At 46.2% G+C, this 26,451-nt stretch overlaps 3 protein-coding genes across 11 annotated transcripts in view; 2 read left to right on the plus strand and 1 right to left on the minus strand.

Annotated features, from left to right (window-relative positions):
* On the minus strand, positions 1–22,428 carry NMNAT1 (nicotinamide nucleotide adenylyltransferase 1). The gene is made up of 6 exons (XM_082750539.1): positions 22,353–22,428; positions 21,301–21,457; positions 6,098–6,268; positions 4,826–5,009; positions 2,281–2,423; positions 1–1,939 (listed from the first exon to the last, which is right to left on the minus strand). The coding sequence occupies exons 3-6, from the start codon at positions 6,210–6,212 to the stop codon at positions 1,527–1,529; spliced, it is 855 nt and encodes a 284-aa protein (XP_082606665.1). The 5' UTR covers positions 6,213–6,268; positions 21,301–21,457; positions 22,353–22,428; the 3' UTR covers positions 1–1,526.
* Positions 10,151–18,308, plus strand: LOC309857780 (uncharacterized protein). 6 transcript variants are annotated; one of them, XM_082750544.1, is made up of 7 exons: positions 10,414–10,710; positions 10,818–10,913; positions 12,772–12,834; positions 14,021–14,100; positions 16,744–16,874; positions 17,684–17,750; positions 17,943–18,308. In XM_082750544.1, the coding sequence occupies exons 2-7, from the start codon at positions 10,840–10,842 to the stop codon at positions 18,017–18,019; spliced, it is 492 nt and encodes a 163-aa protein (XP_082606670.1). In that variant the 5' UTR covers positions 10,414–10,710; positions 10,818–10,839; the 3' UTR covers positions 18,020–18,308. The 6 variants fall into 6 exon arrangements, with proteins under 6 accessions (XP_082606668.1, XP_082606670.1, XP_082606669.1 ...); XM_082750542.1 differs by lacking the exon at positions 10,414–10,710 and adding an exon at positions 10,151–10,406 and having other exon boundaries at positions 17,684–18,308; XM_082750543.1 differs by having other exon boundaries at positions 10,414–10,913.
* The window catches only part of LZIC (leucine zipper and CTNNBIP1 domain containing), a 15,249-nt gene continuing 10,132 nt past the window's right edge, over positions 21,335–26,451 (plus strand). The window contains exons 1-2 of one of the 4 annotated variants that reach the window (XM_082750535.1): positions 21,335–21,447; positions 22,140–22,522. In XM_082750535.1, coding sequence (XP_082606661.1) covers positions 22,264–22,522 — 259 coding nt within the window. In that variant the 5' untranslated portion in view covers positions 21,335–21,447; positions 22,140–22,263. Of the gene's footprint in view, positions 21,448–22,139; positions 23,087–23,129; positions 23,287–26,451 lie in introns of those variants that run through there. The other 3 variants (XM_082750537.1, XM_082750536.1, XM_082750538.1) reach the window with 3 other exon arrangements.

Raw genomic sequence — 26,451 nt, forward strand, 5'->3', positions numbered from 1 at the left:
TATTTTCCTCTTCCTCAATGGAAGTCACAGCAATCATTAACATTTATTCATTGTTCTAATTTCCATTATCAAAACAGGAAATTTTGCCCTTGAGGTCACTCACAACTACATGATTATGCTGTGGCAGTAGCAGCGTCCTTGGCAGTAGGACAAAGCTAAAAGCAGCTTGTTCCGTGTACAAAGGTACTGATCCAGAAAAATAGCCCAACCATAAGATCATTCACTATGACCAAGTCTCCTGGGAGGTCCTCAAATGCTTTACTGAGGGCATCCCGAATTCAATATACTCACAGCTGAGCGGGGCAGGGGGCACTTCTAGGTAGGAAGGTGCCGCAGTGTAAGTCTCTACAAAATAAAAGAGAAAAGTTCCTAGCATTGGAACCCTTCTGCATTCCATAAACACGTCAGATGAACTAAGCGCAGTTTTCCAGAAGAAATCAAAGTTACACACTTCAGTAGCTTCATCTGCTTCTAGAAGGTTCTTTTTCTGGATCACTTCAACAGATGGTTCTTTTCCAGGATCACTTCAACTCTCAACTCCTAAAAGCTAAGGATGGGGAGAAATGGCCATCATCGCCACGATCCAAGTCCCTCTGTCAGCAGAGACCGAAGCCTACTGGTGGCAGGCTCTGTATGCCTCCCGGGTCTCGGTCAAGCTGGCCTGCTGGCTTCAGTAAGAGGAAGTCAGTAGCGGCAGAATGTATGTTGGCCTGCTTTCGCGTTGTCCCTTTGCAACTGTGCACTCAGATTTGACTGGACAACTGCACAGTTTTAAGTATTTTTTCCTTTCACAGAGTCATAAACCCTTCCTCTCGAATGATGTAAGTGTGACTATAAATTGCAAAAGGGTAAATTATTCTTTCATGAGAAATTTTAGTCCTGTTTCTATCACAGGAGGATTTCATGAATCGTAACACTCTGTAAAAGCTATTTCTAGTTTTGTTGCTTTACCAGTTGGTAAAACCTCCACAAAACTTTAATCAGCACCCAACTATATAACAAGCCTGTGTTTGTAACTGCGTTTGTGACGTAATAATGACCTCAGTTATTATTTGGGAGTTTGACTTTGGTTAAAGTGCATAGAAAAGGGTAAGGGGAAAAGGGTAAGAAAGTACATCCTTTTTCTGCTTAAATTCACAAATGGCAGATTCACAGGGGGCTGGAACAGAAACAGCAGGGCTCTTCAGAAACTCGAGAGTTTTAGACTGAGATCATGGAACGCCAAAATGTCCTTTTTGACTTCTTCTTTTTAGTTAAATTGAATGTCTTCTGGTTTTCGTACTGTTAATCCCATTTTAAAGATTCAAGGATTTGTATGTTCTTGGGAAAAAAAAGAAGGGGAAAAAAAGACCATATTGGACACATTCATCTTAGCAATTTCCAACAAAATGAGAAACCTGATCTGAATCTACTCTTGACTTTTACCAGACTTTTAGGTAGCTTTAGTTTATGACAAGATCACAATTCCTCTTCCCAGTTCCTAACAGCCAGACTGTTTCAAATTCCCAAGCTGGAAGTCCAAAACCTCATGCTGTACAATTTGAGTGAGTGTCTGCAGGCTTCCTCTGCAAGGGAGCCAGGATGACACCAGCATTCTTCTCCTCACTCTCATAGCTATACAAATCATGCTTTTCGATATATTCTCGGACAAGGTCTGGTACCAAGTAGCGAACACTCTGGCCCCTTCTGAGGGCTCGCCGGATCTTTGTGGATGAGATGTCGTTGGTGACCCATTCATTCACCAGGTGGATGTTGTTCCGGTGTTTCCACAGCGTGTCTGACTCGTAGATGAACTTCTGAGCATCATTTCCAGCCCGAGTAATACATATGAGCCCGTAGTCTCCCACAATTTGGGTGATATCCTCACTCTTCCACAGATTGGGAACAGCAAAGGACTCCAATAAATCTGCCCCACATAGCAGCTTTATCTTGGGCACATCTGGGAAGAAGAAGAAAACACAGTTTCAGGGTCTGCTTGGCTAATAATCCTCTGCATCAAAATGAACACAACAATGTGTCTTTCTGGCTACAGGGTTCATAGTTTTGATCAGAGTCAGACTTTCAAAAGAGATCTAGGACACCACAGAAGTTAAGGACCACTGCAGGAGAAATAAGCTCAAAATGCCTCTTCCTCTCCTTCCCTGCCCCTCCCTTCGCAAAACCAACAATGGGGGTTTTCTGGGCGCTCACACATACTGAATATGAAATGAAAATACAAAGGGTGCTTGCTCAGCTCTAGAATCTTATCTACTCTAGTTGGTAAATGTTGATGAAACAGACCTTTTGGTTTTGGCTCTAGTAATTTCTTTGGGCTAATATCTTGTCTTTGTTCAGCCCACTTCCTTTTCTGTCCGGGCCTTGCCTGCATAGGTGCGTCCTGCTGGTGATCACAGCTCCCAGCCTCCAGTTTCTCCTGATGGTGTCTACAAAATAACAAAGCAACAGAACATTTCTCTTCTCACAACATTCAACTAAAATTCTGTCTCTCTGGCTGTGTGATATTAACAACCTTTAACCACAGGAAGAATGCTGACCAGTACCGCCAGATCGTCATGGACGCTGGCCAGCGGTGCTGGGGACTGGCTACTAGGAACAGGAAGCAAGGAGACCCTGGGAGCACAACAGATGGTGGCTATTATTATGCGAAGCTTTATGTGTGTGTCATAATAACAAGAGCTAACATTAGTTATTTATTATGTGCTAAGTACTACACTAAGTCCTTTGCATGGATCGTTTGATTACATCTTTTCAACAACCCATGCCATAAATATTATCGCTATTATTATTCCCACAGTGGAGGGAACTGAAGGCTTAGGCTGCAACTCGAGCTCATGGTGGACTCCCGGGACACAGAAGTCATTCAATAACAATCTGATTGAGCGAATGGTTTGGTTATTATAAAGCAATTATTTTATGGCCCATTATTGTCAGAATTATTATCCCCATTAAGAGAGGAGAACTCCAATTTGCCCAAGGCCATTTTTTTTTTAAAGTAGGCTCCACACCAAACACGGAGCCCAGTGTGGGGCTCGAACTCACGACTGTGCAATCAAGAGCCGAGCCGAGATCGAGAGTCAGATGTTCAACCAACTAAGCCACCCAGGTGCCCCTGCCCAAGGCCATTTAGCTTATAAGTAGCAGAGCCAGTATCTGAGCCCCAGCAGTCTGGTTCCAGAGCCCACACTCTTGACCACTGAAGGGTGTGGCTTGAACTAGTAATGGAGAATCACAAGGCCAAGGATAAGGTCCTAGATGGGACAAGCGCCTGAAGCCTAAAAGGAAGGGACCACAGGCAGGACTTGTGTGTAGCTTTCTTCTGGAGCGGCAGCAGGAGGCCCCCGTGTTACAACCGCGGACCTACCCAGGACACATAAGCTGCAGTTCGGGAAGCCACGGGCGGTCCTTTGTGGCCTGACTCCCTCCCCTCTCGCGCAGCTGAGTGAATATGTCACGGACAGTGAGGCTGCTGTGGCGCCAGAGGGCGAAGGCGGGGTAAGGCGGGCGTGCAGAAGCCTGGTGTCTGACACAAGAACTGCTGTCCAGGAAGACAGCAGACTCTTTTTCCCTGCCAAGCCTGAAGTCCCTCTTCCTAAGCGGCTGTGCGGCACAGTGTCTGCGGGCTTGGGTGTCCAGTCCTGCCCTAAACACAGTTCCCAGAGGTCCTTGCAGCGTGTTCTCAATGTGACAGAGATTCTGCTGATGAGATCCTCTCACGAGAAACTCAGAAGGAAGAAGGGAGGCAGACGCCATCTTTCTGAAGGCATGAGCGTGGTGGCCAGACTCCATATTCCACTGTCCAACCTTAGGAGACCGGGACAAGTGAACAGCATTTGTGGTGGCAGAGGAAAAAACAGCTTCCTGAACGCTGACTGCAGCTAAGGAGGTATGACCTTGGAACAGACCCTAGTTCCCTGCCACAAGCCCCTTAACACTTCTGCACAAGCACCTAAATACCTTTCTGCTGTTGGGGCGCCTGGGTGGCTCAGTTGGTTGAGCATCTGACTCCTGATTCTGGCTCGGGTCATGATCTCAGGGTTGGGGCTTCAAGCCCCACAGCTGCCTCTGCGTTCAGCGGGGACTCTCTACTCCTCTCCAAACTCGTGCTCTCCCTCTCTCTCGCTCTCAAATAAACAAACAAATAAATAAAATCTTTAAAAAAAGAAAAAGCAAAAACCACTCAGACTGGTTCCTATTTCCTGTTGAAATCCTAACTGATATGCTCAGAACCAGAGGGCTCAGAACTCTAAGAGCAGCCATTACACAGGAAGGTTTTTTAGAAAGCTCTCTGATACTTAAGATAGTATTAAGTAATAATTAGGTGTCCCTCACTGCAGTTTCTGAATCCTCACCTGGAACTGCTTCAAAGAAGTGAACACAGAGATCTGGGACAATGCCCCTACGTGGTCACGGAAGCAGCACATAAAATCAGGGCCACCCATGACCAAGCACCAAGGCTTCTCTCGCTTAAATTACCTGCCTCTCTCCTTTATACTTAAGAAGATCTACGACAAAGTCTGAACAACTTTGCCTTTCTCATCTGGGGCACAGACAGGCCATGCAGGCTTCTCTGTGTATCCTCTCTCGTAGAGATACACATAGTAACAAGCGCGCAAACAGCTCAAAACACAGGAAAGGCATAAAGTCTAAGGAACCCTTGAGCTCTGCTGCTGCGCTCCACACCCAAGAATTAACCACAGGCCGGACGCCCTCCCCACACAAGTCAGTTTGCAAATCTGCATTTCACAGACACAGGCAGCACCGGAACATGGCCAAAAGCGCCCAACTCATCCCGCAGAACTGACAAAGCCGACTTCGCCGTGAATACCTTAGCACCTTCGCCGTCTCCACCCACTCCTTCTGAAGACTCTCCCAGGTGTCAACTTCCACCCATTCTGAATTCTTGGTGGCGAGTTCTGCCATGATAACTCGGTGGTGGGCAGAGATGAGTCCTTTCTTCTTATATGCATCGCCAACAGGAGAGATTATGCCTTTGATAACTCTGTATTTTCCTGGATGAAGAGTCAGATTTGATGTGAGGTGTAACAAGTTCAATTTTATGCACAGGAAATATTATCATCAATATGGTTTTATAACAGACCCCCTCCTTTCCAAAACAGGGATTGTTTCATTCATACATTCATTTATAAACGAAGTGAAACAGAAGATAAAATTCACCATCTTAAGTGCACGGTTCAGGGGCATCAAGCACAGTCACGCTGCCGTGCAGTCCTCACCACTGTCCGTCTCCAGAACTTTCTCATCTTCTCCAACTGAAACTCTGTCCCCACGAAACACTAACTCCCTATTCCCCACACAATGCACATTTTTATATTGCCAAATTGCCTTGTAAAAAAGCCTTAATCGATTGTACTGGCCACCTACAGCGTATAGAAGAGCGCATTTCTCCCCAATGTCTGATAATTGACACTATCAAGTTTAAACATTTTTGTCGATGTGATGGGCAAAACAGATTTCATCTTTTTCTCTTAGTCCCCTGATTATTAGGATTATTAGTGAGTGTGAGCTCCCATCCATCAATCTAGCAGCATACGAATGATCACTTATGTAACAAAACATATTACGTAAGGGAGGAAGGAAGTTTTCCTCAACCCTCCTCAGGTCCCTGGCTGGCTCCGAAACACTGAACTGACAAAGACAGAAAAACAGAAGAAAATGTAGACATTTATTTAATAGAAGGTTTATGTGACATGGTGCCTGCGTCAGGAAATGAAGACTCCAAGAAAGAGCTAAACCTGAGTGGTTTTATGCCAGTTAGTGAAGATGGACCGGCCCCGAGACATGTGATAGGGCAGAGTACGAGGTCAAGTGCGTAAACTCGGGGAAATTCAGCACGCGCCGTTAGTTTGGATTCTTCCCGGCATCCCTCTGCCCTTAGCAATAAGGACACTCCTCTGCTCCCCGAGTATGGAGGGACCCCTCACATCAGGATTTTATGAGCTGCTTCAGGGGAGAGTGGCGGGGAGGAGGTGAGAGGGACCTTCCTGATTCTGCCATTTTCTTCAAACTCCTTCAGCTTAAAAGACCCAACACGCCACAGCGCCGTATTTTGGGGTAGTGCCCTGGCCACTGTTCCTACCTGTTCCATTCAGGTAGTCCTTGGCCAGCTCAAATAGCCGGAGGTGCATGTTGGTGATAGGATTAAAAGAACCACAAGCGAGGAGAACCACTTCTGTCTTCTCTGAATTGTCCATGCTAAGAATTTGAAGTTGTTGATCTGAGTGGAAAACTCTGACACTTTGCTTGTGGTCTGCAAAGGAAGAAGGACAAAAGTTCAGTTCTAGGTCTTTGCACGTCCTTCCACCTTCCAAGTGGATGGACCAAGCCCTGTGGCTTCAGTGATAAAGACAGCCCCATTCTCCACCTTCCTTTTCAGGGTACGTTGGCAGCTCCTGCTGCACAGGGATAGGATCTCCTCTCCCCTCTTTGTGACCTGCTTTGGACAAAACGATGTGGCAAACATGACAGTGTGCTGGGTTTGAGCCAGGCCTTTGAGGCTTTGCACAGCTCCACACTCTTCTGGACGCCTGCCTCGGCCATGAAAACAAGCCGGGGCCAGCCTGCTGGACGATGGCAGACTGCGCGGGAGAGAGCCTGGCCTCCTGCTGACGGACAGCCAACCATATCAGCTCCGCGGCGGGGGCCATCCGGCACCGGCCAGACCACAGACGACACGCTCACACACACAGGCAGGCCCCGGCGAGATCAGCCGAGCTGGGCTTACATTGACAAACCCACAAGCGGACCCTCCACTCATGAGCGAAGAAGAATGTTCGTTTGCTCACTGCCGAAGTTCTGTGATGCACGACTGTGGTCACAGTTAACTGACACAATGACATTATCAACTACCAAATAGATAGGACTCCCCGACAACCTGCCCTTCAAAACAGTGGGCTGGGGGCACCTGGGTGGCTCAGTCAGTTGAGCGTTTGGTCATGATCCCAGGGTCCTGGGATTCCAGGGTCCTGGGATCAAGTCCCATTTGGGCTCCCTGCTCAGCGGGGAGTCTGCGTCTCCCTCTTCCCCTCCCTCTCCCCCTGCTCATTCTCTTTCTCTAATAAGTAAATTCTTTAAAAAAATATTAAGAGTAAAATTAGGAATGCACTTCTTCATTGTTTCCTAGCATCCAACACTACTGTTGAAAGTCTAATGCCATTCTGACTCCTATTCCTTTTTTTAAGATTTTTTTTTTAAATTTTATTTATTTATTTAACAGATGGAGATCACAAGCAGGCAGAGAGACAGGCAGAGAGAGGAGGAAGCAGGCTCCCCGCTAAGCAGAGAGCCCGATGCGGGGCTCGATCCCAGAATCCTGGGATCATGACCTGAACCGAAGGCAGAGGCTTTAACCCACTGAGCCACCCAGGCGCCCCTCCTATTCCTTTTTTACATGATTTTTTTCTTTTTGGCAGGTTTGTGGGAGGTCCTCCTCATCCCCAGTGCCCCAAAGTGGCATAATGTGGCATCTTTGTGGGGGTCTTTTTCATTCCTTGTGCTGGGAGTCAGTTGCAAGGGTTCACAATGCCACTGTGGCATGCGGATTATTTTGACTGGAAGGCAGTTGAGACCCTGCAGGCTCAAGAGAAACTTTTGCCCTGCCCTGACTTACATACAAGAATCTAAATTGGGGTCTTCCCCACAATAAGGGTCATTAGCAGAGATAAATTTCATCTGAGAGACCCATCTGTATGGCAGGACAATCCTCTAATGACCAAACATCCGCTCTTCCTGCTGCTCTGAGGCACATTCCTTTCCTCTGGAGCCCCAGACCCCCGCTCCCCTGTCAGTGCAGAATGACATAATGTGCCTCATTCTGCCTGTCTTTGGAATTTCCATGTCTATGTGGATTCCCCATATTTACTCCATTAAATTTGATTTTCTCCACTTAATCTTTCTCATGTCAATCTGATTCCTGGTTCCCTAAGCTAGAAAGGCTGGAGAGGGAAGGAATTCTTGCTGACACAATAAACCTTTCTATCCCCTGAGTCAAACCACTCAGTTCCGGGTTATCTTTTTTGATCAACACTGCTTACCAACCATCAAAAAATAGTTTTGTTGTTATAAAGTTTTAAAAAATGCTCTTATACATCCAAATTTTGTTTCAAAGTAATCGTTCTGAGAGCTTATAAATATAACTCCAGTGATGCCAAATTGCTGAAAGCAATTTTGGGAACTTTGGGGAATGATTTGTAAAGGTCAGAGTTTTTTTTTTTTTAAAGATTTTATTTATTTATCAAAGAGAGAGAGGGAGAGAGAGCGAGCACAGGCAGACAGAATGGCAGGCAGAGGCAGAGGGAGAAGCAGGCTCCCCGCCGAGCAAGGAGCCCGATGTGGGACTCGATCCCAGGACGCTGGGATCATGACCTGAGCCGAAGGCAGCCACTTAACCGAGCCACCCAGGCATCCCAAGGTCAGAGTATTTTTATAATTAACATAGAACTACAGTAAATGGCAATACACAGTTGTATGACACTTTTTGACATATAAAATGCTTTCGCACACATGATCATTTAACTTTCACCACGCAAACACAAAAAAATTTGGCCAAAGTCATTTAACTTGTTACAAAATTAAGCTACTGTTAGATATTTCATTTTTCTTCTACCATTGGACATTCTAGTTTTTCAGTATAACGACATCTCAGAGAAAAAAATGGGTTGAAAACAAGCTGGAAATTAAGACTATACAACACCTTGCAGTGTACTTCTCAGACTGGCCAGTGCTCGGAAGACCCGTGTCAGGACCATTCATTTGCAGTCCACTAGTGTTCAGACCCAAGTGCTAGGGTGACCAACGCACTTCTGCTCAGATTCTCTGCCAGGAGGTGGCAGAACCAGGGCGGGCATCTCGGGTTCCTGACTCCTAGACTCTCTCATCAAGATGAAAAATGCAGGGGTGCCCGGGTGGCTCAGTGGGTTAAGCCTCTGTCTTCAGCTCAGGTCGTGATCTCAGGGTCCTGGGATTGAGCCCTGCATCAGGCTCTCTGCTCAGCGGGGAGCCTGCTTCCCCCTCTGTCTCTCTGCCTGCCTCTCTGCCTCCTTGTGATCTCTGTCTGTCAAATAAATTTAAAAAAGAAGAAGAAAAAAAATGCAAGATACACGGAGCTGTGCAAAATGGAAATGAGCCCTCCTTGCTGAGGAGCTGAGGAATGTGAGGCATTGAGAACCCCTGAAGCTCTCTGAGCAATGGAATGACCACAGGGTTCTATATAGACAACCACTTTAGAAAAATAAGAAGATGTGGGCATTTAAAACCTTCATTTGGGGGGGCGCCTGGGTGGCTCAGATGGTTAAGTGTCTGCCTTCATCTCAAGTCATGATCCCAGGGTCCTGGGATTGAGTCCCGCATCGGGCTCCTGCTCAGTAGGGACCCTGTTTCTCTCCCTGCGTCTCTCATGAATGAATAAAATCTTAAAAAAAAAAAAAAAAAACCCTTTATTCGATTTTCCTTTATTCGATTTTACCAACTTAACCAAATCACTTCATTATGTGTCTTCTGTCTCCTCATCTGTCACATAGAGACACTGACAACCAATTCCAGTTACTCTGAGGATTTACTCTGATCAATGGCAAAGTGCTTAGCATACTGCCTAGCAGAGTGTAAAAATAAGTGCTAGCTGTTATTTGGGAGGAAAGTGACAATACTGATGATGGTGATGCTAGGGGATTACTTGGAAAGGGCAAAACAAGACAGAAAGGCCAGCTGAAAGTCATGAGTGCCAGGTACCTGGGTGGCTCAGTTGGTTGGGCATCTGCCTTCAGCTCAGATCATGATCCCAGGGTCCTGGGATCGAGTCCCACCTCAGGCTCCTGCTCAGCGGGTAGCCTGCTTCTCCCTGCTCCTGTCCTCTCACTATCTCTGTCTCACTCTCTCCAATAAATAAATTAAATCTTAAAAAAAAAGTCGTGAGTGCCTTAATTTAAGTAGACAGTGAGAATGGAAATAAGAAATATTTATTCAATAAACATTTGAGGTCTTCTCCCAACAAAGCATATTGGTAAGGATCAGGGGGACACTAATGTTGCTAAGAAAAAAAGGACAGAAAGGTTGGTAATGTTCCATACAGAATTTTTTTTTAGAAAGTGTTGATTCGTAGGAATAACGTCCTACCTTTCCATTTAGGCCTAAGGATGATGCCAGGGATCACTCGAGGCTCGTTCCCACTCCTCCCATTCCCATCCCCCAATTCCATACAAAATGCCTATGGTATGACGGGGTGGTGGTAAATACATCTCCAAGAGTATTCTAGGCCCTCAGGGAAACCAGGGTAACTGGCTAGCCCCGCCCACCTCAAGTTTCAGGCACCACTCCTCTCCCGCCACCTCCCCCCCCCCCACCCCAGGATATTGAGCTGTGAGCAGCAAGGACAATAAAGCTAAGAACAGGAGGTATGGGTCCCCAAGGGAGCTGCCTGCTGTTCAGGGAAGGACAGAACAAAGAGCTTGGGGCCCTTCCCTAACCTTAGGGATGCACTCAGGTTTCCAGGACCTCCCCAGCGGACCGGCTGGGAGGGGGCTCAGGGAAGCTGATCGCTCAGCTAAAGAAAGCTTTCTCCCTGGTCACATTCACAACGCATCTCAAATATCCAGCTCGGTTCTATTAATTCCCCGTGAACGCAGCCAACTGGAGCTCGGACCTTCCAAACCACAGAAGAATTAAGCTACAGTGAGCGTCCATCTGGATCACTGCAAGGTACCAGAGTACTTGCACTGGCAAGGGGAACACGCTGGGGACAGATGGGTGAAGAAGTGGTTTGGGAGCTCTAACAGGGCTGCTCTGGATCCTGTGTCTTGCTCCAGGAGCACAACAAGCAGCGTCCCCATGATTCACTTCTGTCTGGCCCACACAGCGTACCGCCTGCACTGCTGGCTGCCGAGATCGTACCGGCTCAGGCTGTAAGTGTCCCTCCCCAGCTTGCGATGACAAACAGCCCATTTCTTCCTGAGACAGTCTCAATGTTTAACTAAAATTTATTTTCAATTTTTAAATCATTTTATAAAAAACTGAAGTATATTTGACATAGTAATTACTGACTTTAAATTTTAAAAACTGACATGTAAACATTAATGGAACATTTTGTAAACATTAAGCCAGTTTTTAAAATGTTAACATTTAAAAAAATAGTTCACTGTCTTTTCTTGTCATCTCATAAACGCTCAATATGATTAAATCTATGTTGGCTGACTGTTAAAATAAAGGGATTGACTTAACAACTGATCAGAATTTATACCCCTGAAAAGATGCTATTCCTTCCAAAATAGTTACATTAAGCCTATAACCATATCTTAGTTATAACAATGTGCCATTGCTGCCAGTCCAGGAGTATATTTTTAAATTTGTGTGTGTGTGTGTGTGTGTGTGTGTGTGTGTATGCTTTCAGTGGAGATAAATTGTGTTTGGAGGACAGATTTGATTTCTACAAATACCCTAAGGTCTTTCAGTGCTAAACCTGATTAGTAAAATAATCAAGGTAAATAATACAATTTACGGTGAAAAGAACTTATTAGTTATTGTGGAAAATTTTCTTATATGCATGGAAACTATGTACACGTAATCTCAAAAGAATTTCAAAAATGAGCAGAAACAGCAGCCTTCATGTGGTTGTATAAGCTGTGGTTGGTGGGTTTACTGAGTCACGCTCACTGCGACCAGTCTGACCAGAGACAGAACAAGCACAGCACAGAGGCGTGGTTGGTTAGGACTCTTGGCCCTGGTTCACAGGTCTAGCATGGTCGCTTCTTGGTACTTGTCCTTGGACAAGACGTTTCACCATTCTGAGTCTTGGTTTCCTCATTAATAAAATGGGGAACCACAGTCCCTACCTCATAGCGTTTTGTGCATATTTTTAAAAAGATGTTATTTATTCATTTATTTGGGAGAGAGGAGAGAGTCCGAGCGTGGGGTCGGGGGGAACAGAGGGTGACGGAGAGAACCTCAAGCAGGCTCCCGGCTGAGCACGGAAGCTAACATGGGGCTTCATCTCGAGGCCCTGAGATCACGACCGGAGCCGAAACCAAGAGTTGGATGCCCAACCGAGCCACCCATGTGCTCTGGATTTTATGCTCATTAAATGAGAAAGTGAATAAAAATGAATAAAAATGTTTTACTATTATCTGTGGGTTGTCTTACAGCATTAACTGACAGTCAGTCATGGTAAAGGAACAAAGGTCAAAGGTTCCTAAGAGACCAAGGACACCTTGCTGGCTTGGTCAGTTAAGCATCTGCCTTCAGTTCAGGTCATCTTAGGGTCCTGGGATCGAGTCCCGCATCAGGCTCCCTGCTCAGCGGGGAGCCAGCCTCTCCCTCCCCCTGTGCTACTCCACCTGCTTATGCGCGCTGTCTCTCTCTGACAAATAAATAAATAAAATCTTAAAAAAAAAAAAAAAAGATTCCTGAGAGACCAGTATCAACAGCACCTGGTGCCCAGCAGGAGCTCAATGATCAGCAGCTATCGTTCGCAGGACCGTATGATTAGACATAATTTGCTCTAATGGGATGATCGCAAGTCATCTTTATTGTGTTTAAAACTTTACTTCCACGGTTTGACGTAACATTATGAAACAGAACCTAAAATTTTTTTTTTAACGTTTTATTTATTTGAAAGAGAGAGAGCACAAGCTGGGGGGAAAGTGTCTGTCTGAAGGCAGACACTTAGCTGACTGAGCCACCCAGATGCCCCCCAAATTCGGTTTCTTTAAGCCATTCTATCACTGAAGAAAAAATGTAAATTGTAACTCCATCTGTCCCATGCAGACAAGTGACCGTGTTCTTGTTTGGGACCACCGCTCTGGGCCTCCAGTTGTTTGTTCTGCTAAGGTAAGCTCTCTCACCAGCTAGCCCCATTACCTAGCAGCTCAGCATGACTGTCTTACCTCTGGAGATGGCTGGGGTGTGCTCGGAGATTCCCGCTCTGTGTTTAACCACGGCCTGCCCCATTGTTTTTGCCACTATTGTCAATGGTAGTCACCTGCTTCACCTCTTTGAAAAGTCAAAAATCTCAATGCCAAAAGGATACCGGGGAATAGGGCAGGCTGAGTTTGACTTAACACAATTTCTTCTGGTACAACAGCCATTAAATGGGAGACAATGAAGGCACCAACGCTTCAAACCTTGGATGCCCTGGAGACCGGTCCCGACAGCCTCGCATGCGCTAACGTCTGCAGGGCTGAGGGTGACACAGGCATATGTGACCAGATTATGACTTGATACATTATTTTAGATTCTATGGAGGACGTGAGTCTTGGCAAAGAGTCAGCTAATAGTTGGACAAATGAAGCAAATGCCATCTGACACATTCAGAATGAAAAAATTGCAGCTCTACAAATGGGGAAATCCTAAAACAATCTGAAAACCAAGAATCCACGTGACAAGAAAGAAAGGGAAACTGTGACACTCACTGTAATTAGTCTAATTTAAATTTGCCCACATCTGTCCTAGGAGTTTTGTGCGCAGTAAAAGGCCTATTTCCAGAAGGCCAGAATTTCCACAAGATATTTTTCTCACAAAAATACCCAGTTAACATGAATTTAAGAGATGGTAAGCATCATTTGTGCAGCGACTGTAAATATGAACAACCCTTCTTATCACTTGTAAGCTGGTTTTGCACTATTAACTTGCAGTTATGGTAAAGGAACCAAGGCTCTTTTTTTTTTTTTTTTTAAGATTTTATTTATTTATTTGACAGACAGACAAACAAGTAAGCAGAGAGGCAGGCAGAGAGAGAGGGGGAAGCTGGCTCCCTGCTGAGCAGAGAGCCCGATGCGGGGCTCGATCCCAGGACCCTGGGATCATGACCTGAGCCGAAGGCAGAGGCTTTAACCCAATGAGCCACCCAGGCACCCCAGGAACCAAGGTTCTTAAATGAGTTGCCTGGAGCCAAATGAACCTCAGGCCAGAATTAGGATAAGAATTCAATGGTTAGTGCCACCTGGTACTGTGCTTAGAGGGCGAATTTCTTCTAACAATTGATAAATTAATGTATGACCCAGTGTATTGATTTCAGGCCCACATCTTCCCGATACTGCAGGCAACCTCTCCTTACCAACCTGGTTGGCAACATCATCTTTACTTTCTTCACAATTGGTAAGTAGGCATTTATCAAGCACGTACTAAATGCTTATTATTTATCAGACATTCCCAAAACAAAACTGGGTTAATACAGGACTTCCCACTCTTCTGAAGCTCAGACTGAAACTTAAGAAAAAATTCACATTTAAAATTCAGGTGAAAGGGACACCTGGGTGGCTCAGTTGATTAAGCAGCTGCATTTGGCTCAGGTCATGATCCCAGGGTCCTGGGATCGAGTCCCACATCGGGCTCCTTGCTCGTCAGGGAGCCTGCTTCTCCCTCTGCCTCTGCCTGCCTCTCTGTCTGCCTGTGCTCACTCGCTCTCTCTCCCTCTGTCTCTGCAAATAAATAAATAAAATCTTTAAAAAAAAATAAAATAAAATTCAGGTGAAGGAAATTTTTTATAAGTTCCTTAGTAACTGTTTTGGTTGTCCTAAAATTTAAGTATGAGGGGGCGCCTGGGTGGCTCAGTAGGTTGAGCCATTGCCTTCAGCTCAGGTCGTGATCTCAGGGTCCTGGGATTGAGCCCATCAGGCTCTCTGCTCAGCAGGGAGCCTGTTCCCCCCGCCCCCCGGCTACTTCTGATCTCTGTCAAATAAATAAATAAAATCTTCAAAAAAAAAACCCTATTAAAAAAAATAACTATGTCTAAGATTTCAAAAAAAATTGTTTATAAGATTTTATTTGACAGAAAGAAACAGCGAGAGCAGAGCCCAATGTGGGGCTAAATCCCAGGACCCTGAGATCATGACCTGAGCTGAAGGCAGAGGGTTAACCCACTGAGTCACCCATGTACCCCATGCACCCCTATGCCTGCCGGCCTCTCTGCCTACTTGTGATCTCTGTCAAATAAATAAATAAAATCTTAAAAAAAGGTTTTTTTAGCAGCGCCTGGCTGGCTCAGTTGGTGGAGCATGTAACTCTTGATCTTGGGGTTGTGAATTTAAGCCTGTGTTCAGTGTAGAGATTCTTAATAAAATAAAATCTTGAAAACAAGTTTAGGGGTTCCTAGATGGCTCTGATGGTTAAGCGTCCAATTCTTGATTTCAGCTCAGGTCGTGATCTCAGGGTCATGAGACTGAGCCCTCCATCTGCTTCTCTCTCTCTCCCTCTGGCCCTCTACCACTGCACACATTCTCTCTAAAATACATAAACAAAACTTAAAAAAAAAATCTTAGATGGGCGCCTGGGTGGCTCAGATGGTCAAGTGTCTGCCTTCGGCTCAGGTCATGATCTCCCGGTCCTAGGACTGAGTCCCACATCAGCATACCTACGCAGTGGGGAGTCTGCTGCTTCTTCTCCCTCCAGCTCTCCCCTCCACTTGTGATTACTTGCTCTCGTACTCTCTCTAAAATGAATAAAGAATAATTAAAATCTTTAAAAAAAATTTTAAAAATCAGGGTACCTGCGTGGCTCAGTCGTTGAGCGGCTGCCTTCGGCTCAGGTCATATTCCCAGGGTTCTGGGATCAAGCCCCACATCGGGCTCCCTGCTAAGCAGGAAGTCTGCTTCTCCCTCTCTCACTTTCCCCTGCTTGTGTTCCCTCTCTCATGGTGTCTGTCTCTGTCAAATAAATAAAATCTTTAAAAATAAATAAATAAATGAAATAAAATCAAATAAGGGAATCGTGAAAAAAGGAGTCAGTTGTTTTTCTGTCTCTGTCAAATAAATAAAATCTTTAAAAATAAATAAATACATGAAATAAAATAAGGGAATCGTGAAAAAAGGAGTCAGTTGTTTTTCCGTCTCTGTTAAATAAATAAAATCTTTTTTTTCCTTTTTAAAATTTTATTTTATTTTATTTTATTTGACAGAGAGAGAGAGATCACAAGTAGGGAGAGAGGCAGGCAGAGAGAGAGGGGAAAGCAGGCTCCCCGCCGAGCAGAGAGCCCGATGCGGAACTCCATCCCAGGACCCTGAGATCATGACCCGAGCCGAAGGCAGAGGCTTAAACCCACTGCACCACCCAGGCGCCCCCAAATAAATAAAATCTTTAAAAATAAATAAAGAGGGGCGCCTGGGTGGCTCAGTGGGTTAAAGCCTCTGCCTTCGGCTCGGGTCATGATCTCAGGGTCTTGGGATCAAGTCCCGCATCGGGCTCTCTGCTCAGCAGGGAGCCTGCTTCCCTTCCTCTCTCTCTGCCTGCCTCTCTGCCTACTTGTGATCTCTGTCTGTCAAATAAATAAACAAAATCTTTAAAAATAAATAAATAAATAAATGAAATAAAATCAAATAAGGGAATCGTGAAAAAAGGAGTCAGTTGTTTTTCTTCTTAAAGATTTTATTTACTTACTGACACAGAGAGAGAGAGCACACAAGCAGGGTGAGTGGCAGAGGGAGAGGGAGGAGAAGGCTCCCCACTGAGCAGGGAGCCTGATGTAGGGCTCAACACCAGGACGCTGGGATCATGACCTGAGCCGAAAGCAGACGTCCAACTGACTGAGCCACCCAGGCACCCCGCAGTCGGTGTTCTTATCACCAGCAACGCCAATAATAAGAAAACAACCCACGTCAAAGGAAAACCTTAGCCTGGCAAGGTTTTGAGCATCTATGTCCCCCGGGAGGGAAGCGAGGAAACATCCTCTGTTTGGTTTGCATTCAAGAATGGATTTCTGAGATAATCACAGCCAGTGAACAGACAGTTCTGCTCTCCTTCTAGGTTTCACTGTGCTCCTGACGCATATGGAACCAGTCCCGCAGGCACTGAAGAAGATGTTTGCTCTATTCGGTGTGGGATCCTTTGGGGAAGGAGCCTGTACCATGGTGTTAACAGTTTTGGCAACTGACTGTGTGTGTTTTTATTTTTTTTCATTAATTTTCTTTTTAACATTTTGTTTACTTATTTGTCAGAGAGAGAACAGCAGGCAGAAGGGGAAGCAGGCTCCCTGCTGAGCAAGGAGCTCGATGCTGGACTTGATCCCAGGATGCTGGGATCATGAACCCAGCCACCCAGGCACCCTGTGTGTATTTTTAAATACTGAATTTCTCAAGGGCTCACCTTAATCTGAAAGCGTGTCTGTATATAATAAACCATCAGTCTTCAATATTTATTTTCTCCTCACACTAAAAATAGAGATATGTAGATACAAAATTCCTAATTAGACACATGTCACAGTTAAAACATATCACCAGGGGGTGCCTGGGTGGCTCGGTGGGTTAAAGCCTCTGCCTTCGGCTCGGGTTGTGATCCTGGGGTCCTGGGATTGAGACCCACATCGGGCTTTCTGCTCAGCGGGGAGCCTGCTTCCCTCTCTCTGCCTGCCTCTCTGCCTACTTGTGATCTCTGTCAAATAAATAAATAAAATCTTAACAAACAAACAAACATATATCATCAGGGAAGTTTAAAAATTCCATGAAAGATTTTTCTTTCTGTGGATAAAATCTACTTTGCTAGACTGAAAAGAGAGAGGTGGAGGAAGAGAAAAGATAAGCCATCAACCAACAGCAGAAGTGCGGGCCTGTACGTGGCACGGAGAGCAGCAAGCACCATCTCTTGCTAAGCTGGTGCCACTGTTTAAATCCTTTGGCAAAAAAGTTGTAAATATAGGTTCCAACCAAAGACAAGTTTTTCTCACAGTGCTTTTTCTTCTCGAATACAGGAAAAAACGACCCCTGAACTTTACTACTTGTCTGTGCTGCTGTCAGTGAGCAGCTTAGTTTCTGCAGGTAAGCAAACATCCCAAGTAGCCTCTCCTTGTCAAAGGCTTCGAGGAAGTCCCTGCTCAGCTAGAGCTGTCACAGCGCAAGAGAAGCCTGGTTCCTCCTAAAGCAAGAGCTCCACGAAGCAAAGGAGTAAAAAGCCATCCTTTTCACAGGATTTCCAATCCATTTAATTAGATCCCGTGCTTCATCCCACAGTGCTTTTCTCCGGCCTGGCGCTAAGCTGGCTGGTTAGCGTGGCCTGCGCACCACCAGACGCTAAACCAATGGTCTGACGCTGGCACGTGAGCCCTCCAGTCTCCTGCCTCACACAGATGGCTCGCTGTGGGCAAGCAGGAGCTCATCTCCTACCCTGCTACGCTCGAGTGAGATGGTCAGCTGACATCAGAGCTACGAAAACAGGAAGCACATCAAAACCAGTCATCTGAAAGAAAGTTGTCTTGAGGTATTGATTAGCACTGACAACGGAGAAAAAGGAACAGTTCAACCCAAATCACCGAACTGACAACATGACCAAATTCACCCCACATAAAGATACTCTATTAAATGCTTTCAAGATCATGACATTGACTTTCTGAACCTCTGTTTTTGTTTCGTGAAACTATTACCGTCAGCTGGATGGATAAGCACTGAGAAGGAAGAAGTAAAATTAGATCTTAGTAATGAATAAAGGTTTAGGTTTAATTTTAGGAGGCTAAAGGGATTCAGATGGTGTATTCAAACAATTTGTTCTTTAAAAATGTAGTGGGAGGGACGCCTGGGTGGCTCAGTTGGTTAGACGACTGCCTTCGGCTCAGGTCATGATCCTGGAGTCCTGGGATCGAGTCCCACATCGGACTCCCAGCTCCATGGGGAGTCTGCTTTTCTCTCTGACCTTCTCCTCGTTCATGCTCTCTCTCACTATCTCTCTCTCAAGTAAATAAATAAAAATCTTTAAAAAAAAAATAAAAAAAATAAAAATAAATAAAAATGTAGTGGGAAATTTTAGAGTAAAAATAACCACAATCTCCTCTACACAGGTGACACAATCTTCTGCATCTTGACAGTCAAAGTTGTCCAGAGAAAATAACTAAGTGACCCACATATAATGTTTGTCTTCTTTTCCTGTGAGGTAGTTTAAGTAGGAGCTAGGTCATCACAGATGCTCTTAACGTTCTGAGGAAGTGAAGACAACTCTATTTCTTTTCTTTTTTTTTTTTTTTTTTAAAGATTTTGTTTATTTATTTGTCAGACAGAGATCACAAGTAGGCAGAGAGGCAAGCAGAGAGAGAGGAGGAAGCAGGCTCTCTGCTGAGCAGAGCCCGATGCGGGGCTCGATCCCAGGACCCTGGGATCATGACCTGAGCCGAAGGCAGAGGCTTTAACCCACTGAGCCACCCAGGCGCCCTGACAACTCTATTTCTTGAGAAAAAGAACTATCTATTAGCAGGAAGGTCACATTCAATATAAACATCTCCCAACACATCACCTGGGTGGCTCAGCCAGTTAAGTGTCGAACTCTTGGTTTTGGCGCAGGTCATGATCAGGGTCATAAGACGGAGTCCCGTGTCAGGCTCCCCACTCAGCACAGAGTCTGCTTGGATTTCTCTCTCCCTCTCTCTCTCTCTGCCCCTCCCTGCTGCGTACTCCCTCTCTCAAGTAAATAAATCTTTTCAAATAAATTAATTTAAAAAAATTCTCCAGATTCTCTGAGAATTCCCTGGCTGGCTCAGTTCGTAGACCTTGAAACTCTTGATCTCCGGGTTGTGAGTTCAAGCCCCATATTGGGCACAGAGCTTATGTTTAAAAATAAATTAGATAGGGGCGCCTGGGTGGCTCAGTGGGTTAAAGCCTCTGCTTTCGGCTCAGGTCATGATCCCAGGGTCCTAGAATCGAGCCTCACATCAGGCTCTCTGCTCTGCGGGGGGCCCGCTGCCCCCTCTCTCCCTCTGCCTACTTGTGATCTCTGTCAAATAAATAAATATAATATTTATATATTTATATTAATATTATAATATTATATATTAAATATAATATTTATATTATATTTATTTATTTGACAGAAAGAGACACAGCAAGAGAGGGGAACACAAGCAGGGGGAAGTGGGAGAGGGAGAAGCAGGCTCCCAGCTGAGCAGAGAGCCCAATGCGGGCCTCAATCCCGGACCCTGGGATTATGACCTGAGCCGAAGGCAGACGCTTAATGGCTGAGCCACTCAGGCGCTCCTTATGATATTCCCTTTTTAAAAAAAGAAAAAAAAAAAAGGCAGACACTAAAAAAAGATTTTATTTGAGAGAGAGCGAGAAAGCGCATACGCGCGGACAGACACACATACGCACATGGGCGCAGACAGACGCACATACACAAGAGTGGGGGTGAGGGGTAGGGCTTCCCTGACGTGGCTCTGCTGGATCCTAGGACCCTGAGAACATGACCTGAGACAAAGTCACATACTTAACTGAGGAAGCCACCCAAGCACCCCTTCCCCACTTTTTAAAAGTTTGTTCATTTTAGTAATCTCCACACTGAATGTGCGGCTCAAACTCACAACCTTGAGATCACGAGACGATGTCTTTCTCACTGAGGCAGGCAGGCACCCATACCATCCCTTTTTCAAACAAACATAAGAAAACTAAAGTGGAAAGAGATTGACTAGCTTGCTCAAGATCTCATAGTTCGTGTAACTACCTTGACACTAAAATTCAGCTTCCCTACCTCGCTGGAGCAACCTGCGCTCTCTGGGCTCCCATTCCAAGTCCAAGTCTAAACGTCCTAAAATCCTCCAGCTGCCGAGTAGCATTGATCTGGTTTCCCAGTTACGACTCCCAACTCTGAAGTTATGTCCCCCGGTGCTCTCTCCAGTGTCTACTTACTTAACATGTTATTCCTATTTTCCCAGTTTCTCCTCTTCTCTCCCCACACACCTTCAGAGCCTGGGTCCTGTCTCTGTTTGACGACTGGAACCCAAACCAATTTCTCTTACTTCTGCACTAGGAATATTTTTCATGATCCATTAACTCTAAACAAGAACCCAAGGAGCACCCCCAGCATAGAAGCGCTGAATTGGATCAAGTCACTGAGAAAGATCCGGCAAACAGAATGTGTGGATCCGGTAAGGCCTGTCCTCCACAGCTCCTGTGACTGCACACGCTAAACCAACACGAATGCCTGAACAGAACAACACATTATCCTCAGAATCAGGGGAAGGAGGGGCGTCTGCCTTCAGCTCAGGTCATGATCCCAGGGTCCTGGGATCCAGCGGGCATTGAGCTCCCTGCTCAGCCGGGAGTCTGCTTCTCCCTCTGCCCCTCCCCCTGCTTGCACTCTCTGTCTCTCTCTCTCAAATAAATAAATAAAATCTTCCTTTAAAATAATCAGGGGAAGCACACAATGAGCAAATGTCTATTTAGCAAGTTCTTCCATTGGTAAAACAAGTGTATTTTTTCCATTGTGTCTGGCACTGACCCCATTTGTCACTGAGAGTCCTGCATTACTCAAAGCAACGCGACCACCTGGCCACACGTATCCACACAGCAAAAATCGGAGACGATCCCGCTAACACAGCAGTCCGCTTACTTTCACACAGGAGAGGCTGCGACCCAGGGGCGTTCTGCAAGGTACCGCGCGACTAATCCAACGGTGACAACGGGTTTCTCCAAGTTGGGCTGCCGCAGCAGTCTCACCTCCAAACTGTAACTCTGAAAAACAGCATTTTGGTAAGAAGTCCGAAATCCTACAATGAGAAGGGGCAGAAGTCATTCTTTTTTTTTTTTTTTTCCTTTTTTAAAGATTTTATTTACTTATTTGACAAAGAGATACACAGGGAGAGCAAGAACACAGGCAGGGGGAGTGGGACAGGGAGAAGCAGGCTCCCCGCCAGCAGGGAGCCCGATGTGGGGGCTCGATCCCAGGACCCCAGGATCATGACCTGAGCCCAAGGCAGACACTTAATGACTGAGCCACCCAGGCGCCCCCCCCCCCTGCAGAAGTCCTTCTTCCTGGCGGACCCCCAGGGTAACTCTAGCTGGAAGTCTGTCTGGGGTGGCTGGCATCGAATTGGCCCGAAAGCCCACGTTCTCGGAAACCATTCTGCCGTCAACCCTGAGGTTGACCCGAGGGCTCGGGACTCAAGGAGCGGGGCCGGGAACAGCTGGGGAAACGGCGGCCGCCCCGCTTTAAAAGCGCTGCCCGGCCGACAGCCCGCAGGTCCTCGCGGGCCGGGAGCGTCCCAGCGCTCCCAGGAAAGGGCACTTGGGTCTCCACGGATTTGCAAAGACGGATTTCCCAGGAGTGAGAAGTCTTTCCGAAAATGGAACACTTCCTCCTCCGCCCCTCCCCCCTCAGCCACGCTCAAGAAACTTCTAGAAAGGATTTTTTTTCCCCCCTAAGGGGAATCACCTGTTCAGAGGGCAGAGGGGAAATTCCCGAGGTTCCGGCTCCACAGAAAGTTGGGAAGAATGAAGGCGCGAGACTCCTGCCCCCAACTGGAATAGGACCTCGCCTCGGGGACCGTTATATCCGCCCCTCCAAGACTCCACCATGTTGGACTCCCTCAAGTTCGCGACAGAGAGGCCTGCGCTGACTCCCCCAGAGACTGGTTTCTCAGGGGTCTCAGCCAGGGGGCTTACCACGTCCTCAGGGTCGACCCGCCCGAAGGCCTCCCAGAGACGACCCGCCGCCCGGACGCCGGACAAGGGAACACCCGTGGCTGCACCCTCATTGGCTGCTGGGGGCCGGAAGTGCATGCATCTTCCGGAAGTGCTCCGACTGCGAGCGTCCGCCCGGCCCGGACCCTCAGGTAGGCGGGGCCCCTGACTCCGATCTCTGGGACCAAGGCTGTGGCGCAGGCAGAGGGGGGCCCCGGGGGGCCCAAGGGGGTTGTCCGGGTTCGGGTCTGGGAGGTCCGCAAGAGTTTCGGGGGCGGGGGTTCATGGCGACCTCTGGCGGCTGCCGGGGCCTAGTCGAGCGCGGCCGCCGCAGGACCCAGGTGCCGGAGCTCCAAGTTCCGCCATGGACGCGGGGTTTGGGGTGGTGGCCGGAGGTCCGTAGCTGCTCACGTCCAGCCGGCAAAACGTGTGCTCTCCGCCCTCCTCTTACCCGGGCTTCTGGCTTTGACAGCCGCGCTGTGGCCACGTGGAGGTGCAGGGTGTTCCTCGGGAGCCCCCGCAGCCTCGCTAGGGGACACCTCCGCAAGGATGCCCTGCCCGAGGCGCCCTCGAGAGAGGAAGCGGCGTCCGCCCCTCCCCGCCCCCCTCCGCCATCCCCCATGGTGTCTTCCTAGAAAGAGAAGGGTGCGTGTCGCCCGCGCGCTGCTCGGGGCGGGGGGCAGTTACCCGGACTGCTGGAGGCTGGTCTCCGGAAAGTAAGTGAAACTCCTTGTTCCTGGCTCCCTGTTTCCCTGCCAGCTCCACCTCCAAGGGGTTTGCACTCTGAGCCTCTCGTGGTCCTGATGAACCATTTCGCGTTCCTCAAGTGTAGGACTCTCAGAGCTTCAGCGGCGGGCGGCTTCGGCACTTTGGGACCGGCCGGCAGTGTGCAGAGTTCGAAGTCCTGAGAGGCAAGGTGGGCAGGCAGGGAGCACCTGATCCGCCCCAGGTGGCCGGTTTTGAGGGCTGTTGCGGCGGTTTCTGGGAAAGCTGCACCGCCTTTGTCGGAGACTAGGTGGTGCCAGCGAGTTAATCTTCCTGGGATAAATTTCAGGTTAAGGCTTTCAGAGGGCCCCCATCTTCCCCTGAAATTTATGTAAAATAGTTTCACCTCCCTAAAATATCTGGTGCCTTTATACCCTGTATCCGGTTCCTGAGTATCTGTTCTTTTTTTAGGGCTGAGGATGCTAAAAGGAGACGTCAGACTCCTCTCCCAGAGTTTATAGTCTGGGGGGGGGGGGGACAGACAGACCAGTAAACAATGTGCTGTAATGAAATCACGTATAAGTTAAGGCGGAAATAAGTGCTGAATGGAGAATAAGATGTGAAATGTCGTGGAAGAAGCAATCGGCTCTCATTATTCATATACTGCTTATTGATCCAGTACTTTACTCTCTGTCCAGCATTATGCTGGATGCTGATGTATAAAGAAGAAGTGGGGGCATCTGGGTGGCTCAGTCAGTTAAGCATCTTCCTTTGGCTCAGGTCATGATCCCGGGGTCCTGGGATCAAGCCCTGTGTGGCTCACTGCTCAGCAGGGAGCATATTTCTCCCTTTCCCTGACCCCCAGCTCCTGCGATCCCTCTAACTCAATAAATAAAACCTATAAAAAAAAAAAAAGTAAAACCCCTACTCAAAAATAATTTAGTGATTGGGAAGGAACCAAGAAAGGAAGCTGAGCCTTGAGATAGACCTTGAAGAATGGATTACCTTGGCTTGATAAGCAGAAAAAAAAATGGCTCAAAAGAGAAGGTAAAAATGTGTGGCAACTTTTGAAACAGCAAGTAGTGCTTGCTTCAGCAGCATATACACTAAAATTGAAACAGCAAGTACTTCAGTGTGGTTAGACTGTAGGAAATTGAGCCCGAAAAAATACTTTTTAGGTTTGGCTTTACTTTTACTGGAAAATTCAACAGCTATAAAATAAAGTTTAATTGTATCTTTCCCAGGAAGAATTATATATGAAGCATAGCTATAATAAATTATGTGCAATAAATTATACTTCTGGCTAACCTATTATACGTGAAATTACAATTCTGGCTATAATGTAGTTCATTTATATTTACATATCTTTAATCATTGTAGATAAGCCAATTTTATTTTATTTTATTTTTATTTTTTTAAGATTTTTATTTATTTGACAGAGCGAGACACAACGAGAGAGGGAGCACAAGCAGTGGAAGTGGGAGAGGGAGAAGCCGGCTTCCCACTGAGCAGGAAGCCCAGTGTGGGGCTCGATCCCAGAACCCTGGGATTATGACCTGAGCTGAAGACAGCCGCTTAACGCCTGAGCCACCCAGGCTCCCCAATAAGCCAATTTTAAAAGATACAGTAGAAAGAATAGATTTTCACTGATTATATTCTATTTTGAGTGTAATGTAAGGAATCCCTGTCATTGAAGTTCACATACCAGATCATCTGCTAATGATGATAATAGGATGATAATAGGAATAAATGATAATAGGAAAACTTTAAATGCTTTAATAAGTTACCCAAGGATTTAGGGTTTTTTGTTTGTTTGTTTTATTTTGGTTTGGTTTTTACAGTTTTTATTTAAGTAATCTCTACACCCAACCTGGAGCTGGAACTCGTGATCCCAAGATCAAGAGCTGTGCGCTCCACTGACTGAGCCAGTAGGCGCCCCAGGATTTAGGTTTTAATGAATGTTTATATCTAATATTAAGCAAAATGTGTTTCCTGAAAGAAATGTAAGTTTAATTTTTATAAATGGAAAAACTTAAATGCTATGAATGCTAAGGTAAATGTGTACATTATCAACACATCGAAAGCAGTAACTTTCCTCTACACTAGCAATAATCAGAAATTTTTTTTTTAAAGACTTTATTTATTTATTTGACAGAGAGAGATCACAAGTAGGCAGAGAGGCAGGCAGAGAGAGAGGAGGAAACAGGCTCCCTGCTGAGCAGAGAGCCCGATGCGGGACTCGATCCCGGGACCCTGAGATCATGACCTGAGCCGAAGGCAGCGGCTTAACCCACTGAGCCACCCAGGCGCCCCAGAAATTTTTGTTTTTAAGTAAACTTGACGCCCAATGTGGGGCTGGAACTCACAACCTGAGATCAAGAGTCGCATGCTCCACCAACTGAGCTAGCGGGGTGACCCACAATAATCAGAAATTTTAATACCAAAAAGTGTTTTTGAGTATTAACTAAAAAATACAAAATGTCTTAGAATGCCAATATTCGGGGAGGGGGTTGGGGGTTTGGGTGAGCCTGGTGGTGGATATTAAGGGGGGCACGTATTGCCTGGAGCACTAGTTGTGGCGCATAAGCAATGAATCTTGGAACATAACATTTATTTAAAAATAAAATTTAAAAAATAAAATGCTAAAACAAAGCAAAAAGAATAGCCAATATTCAAGGCCTTTGAAATAAAACAATACTTTTTAAATTAAAGGTCATGAAAGAAAGCTGAGATAAATGGAATGATATATTGCTTAATAGGAAGATTCAAATTACAAGGATATAGATCTTTTCATATTAGTTTTTAATTTTAATGTAATCCCTATCAGAATTTCTGTTGCATTTCTTTTTTTAAGATTTTTTCTTTATTTAGCTGACAGAGATCACAAGTAGGCAGAGAGGCAAGCAGAGAGAGAGGAGGAAGCAGGCTCCCTGCAGAGCAGAGAGCCCGATGTGGGGCTCGATCCCAGGACCCTGGGATCATGACCTGAGCCGAAGGCAGAGGCTTAACCCACTGAGCCACCCAGGTGCCCCTTCCGTTGCATTTTTAAGGGGACTTGACAGGTTGAATCTTTAGTTCATCCAGAAGAGAAAATGCATAGGAATACCCAAGAGTTATTGGAGGGAAAATTCTGCAGTAATAAAGGCAACTCCTTATCAGTTACCAATGTACACCAGCTCGACTGCTAACAATTACAATAGCAAGGTATTGTCTTAGGACCAGAACATTGTCAATGAAACCGACTTGACTGTTTCTATTGAATCTATATAAAAAGTAGCATAGGGGCACCCATGTTGACTCAGTTGGTGAAGCATCCAACTTTAATCTCAGCTCAGGTCTCGATACCGTGGTCGTTTGTTCAAGCCCAGCGTAAGGC

The sequence above is a fragment of the Mustela nivalis genome, assembly GCF_964662115.1.
Source record: "Mustela nivalis genome assembly, contig: HAP1_SCAFFOLD_1263, whole genome shotgun sequence".
Classification (NCBI taxonomy): domain Eukaryota; kingdom Metazoa; phylum Chordata; class Mammalia; order Carnivora; family Mustelidae; genus Mustela; species Mustela nivalis.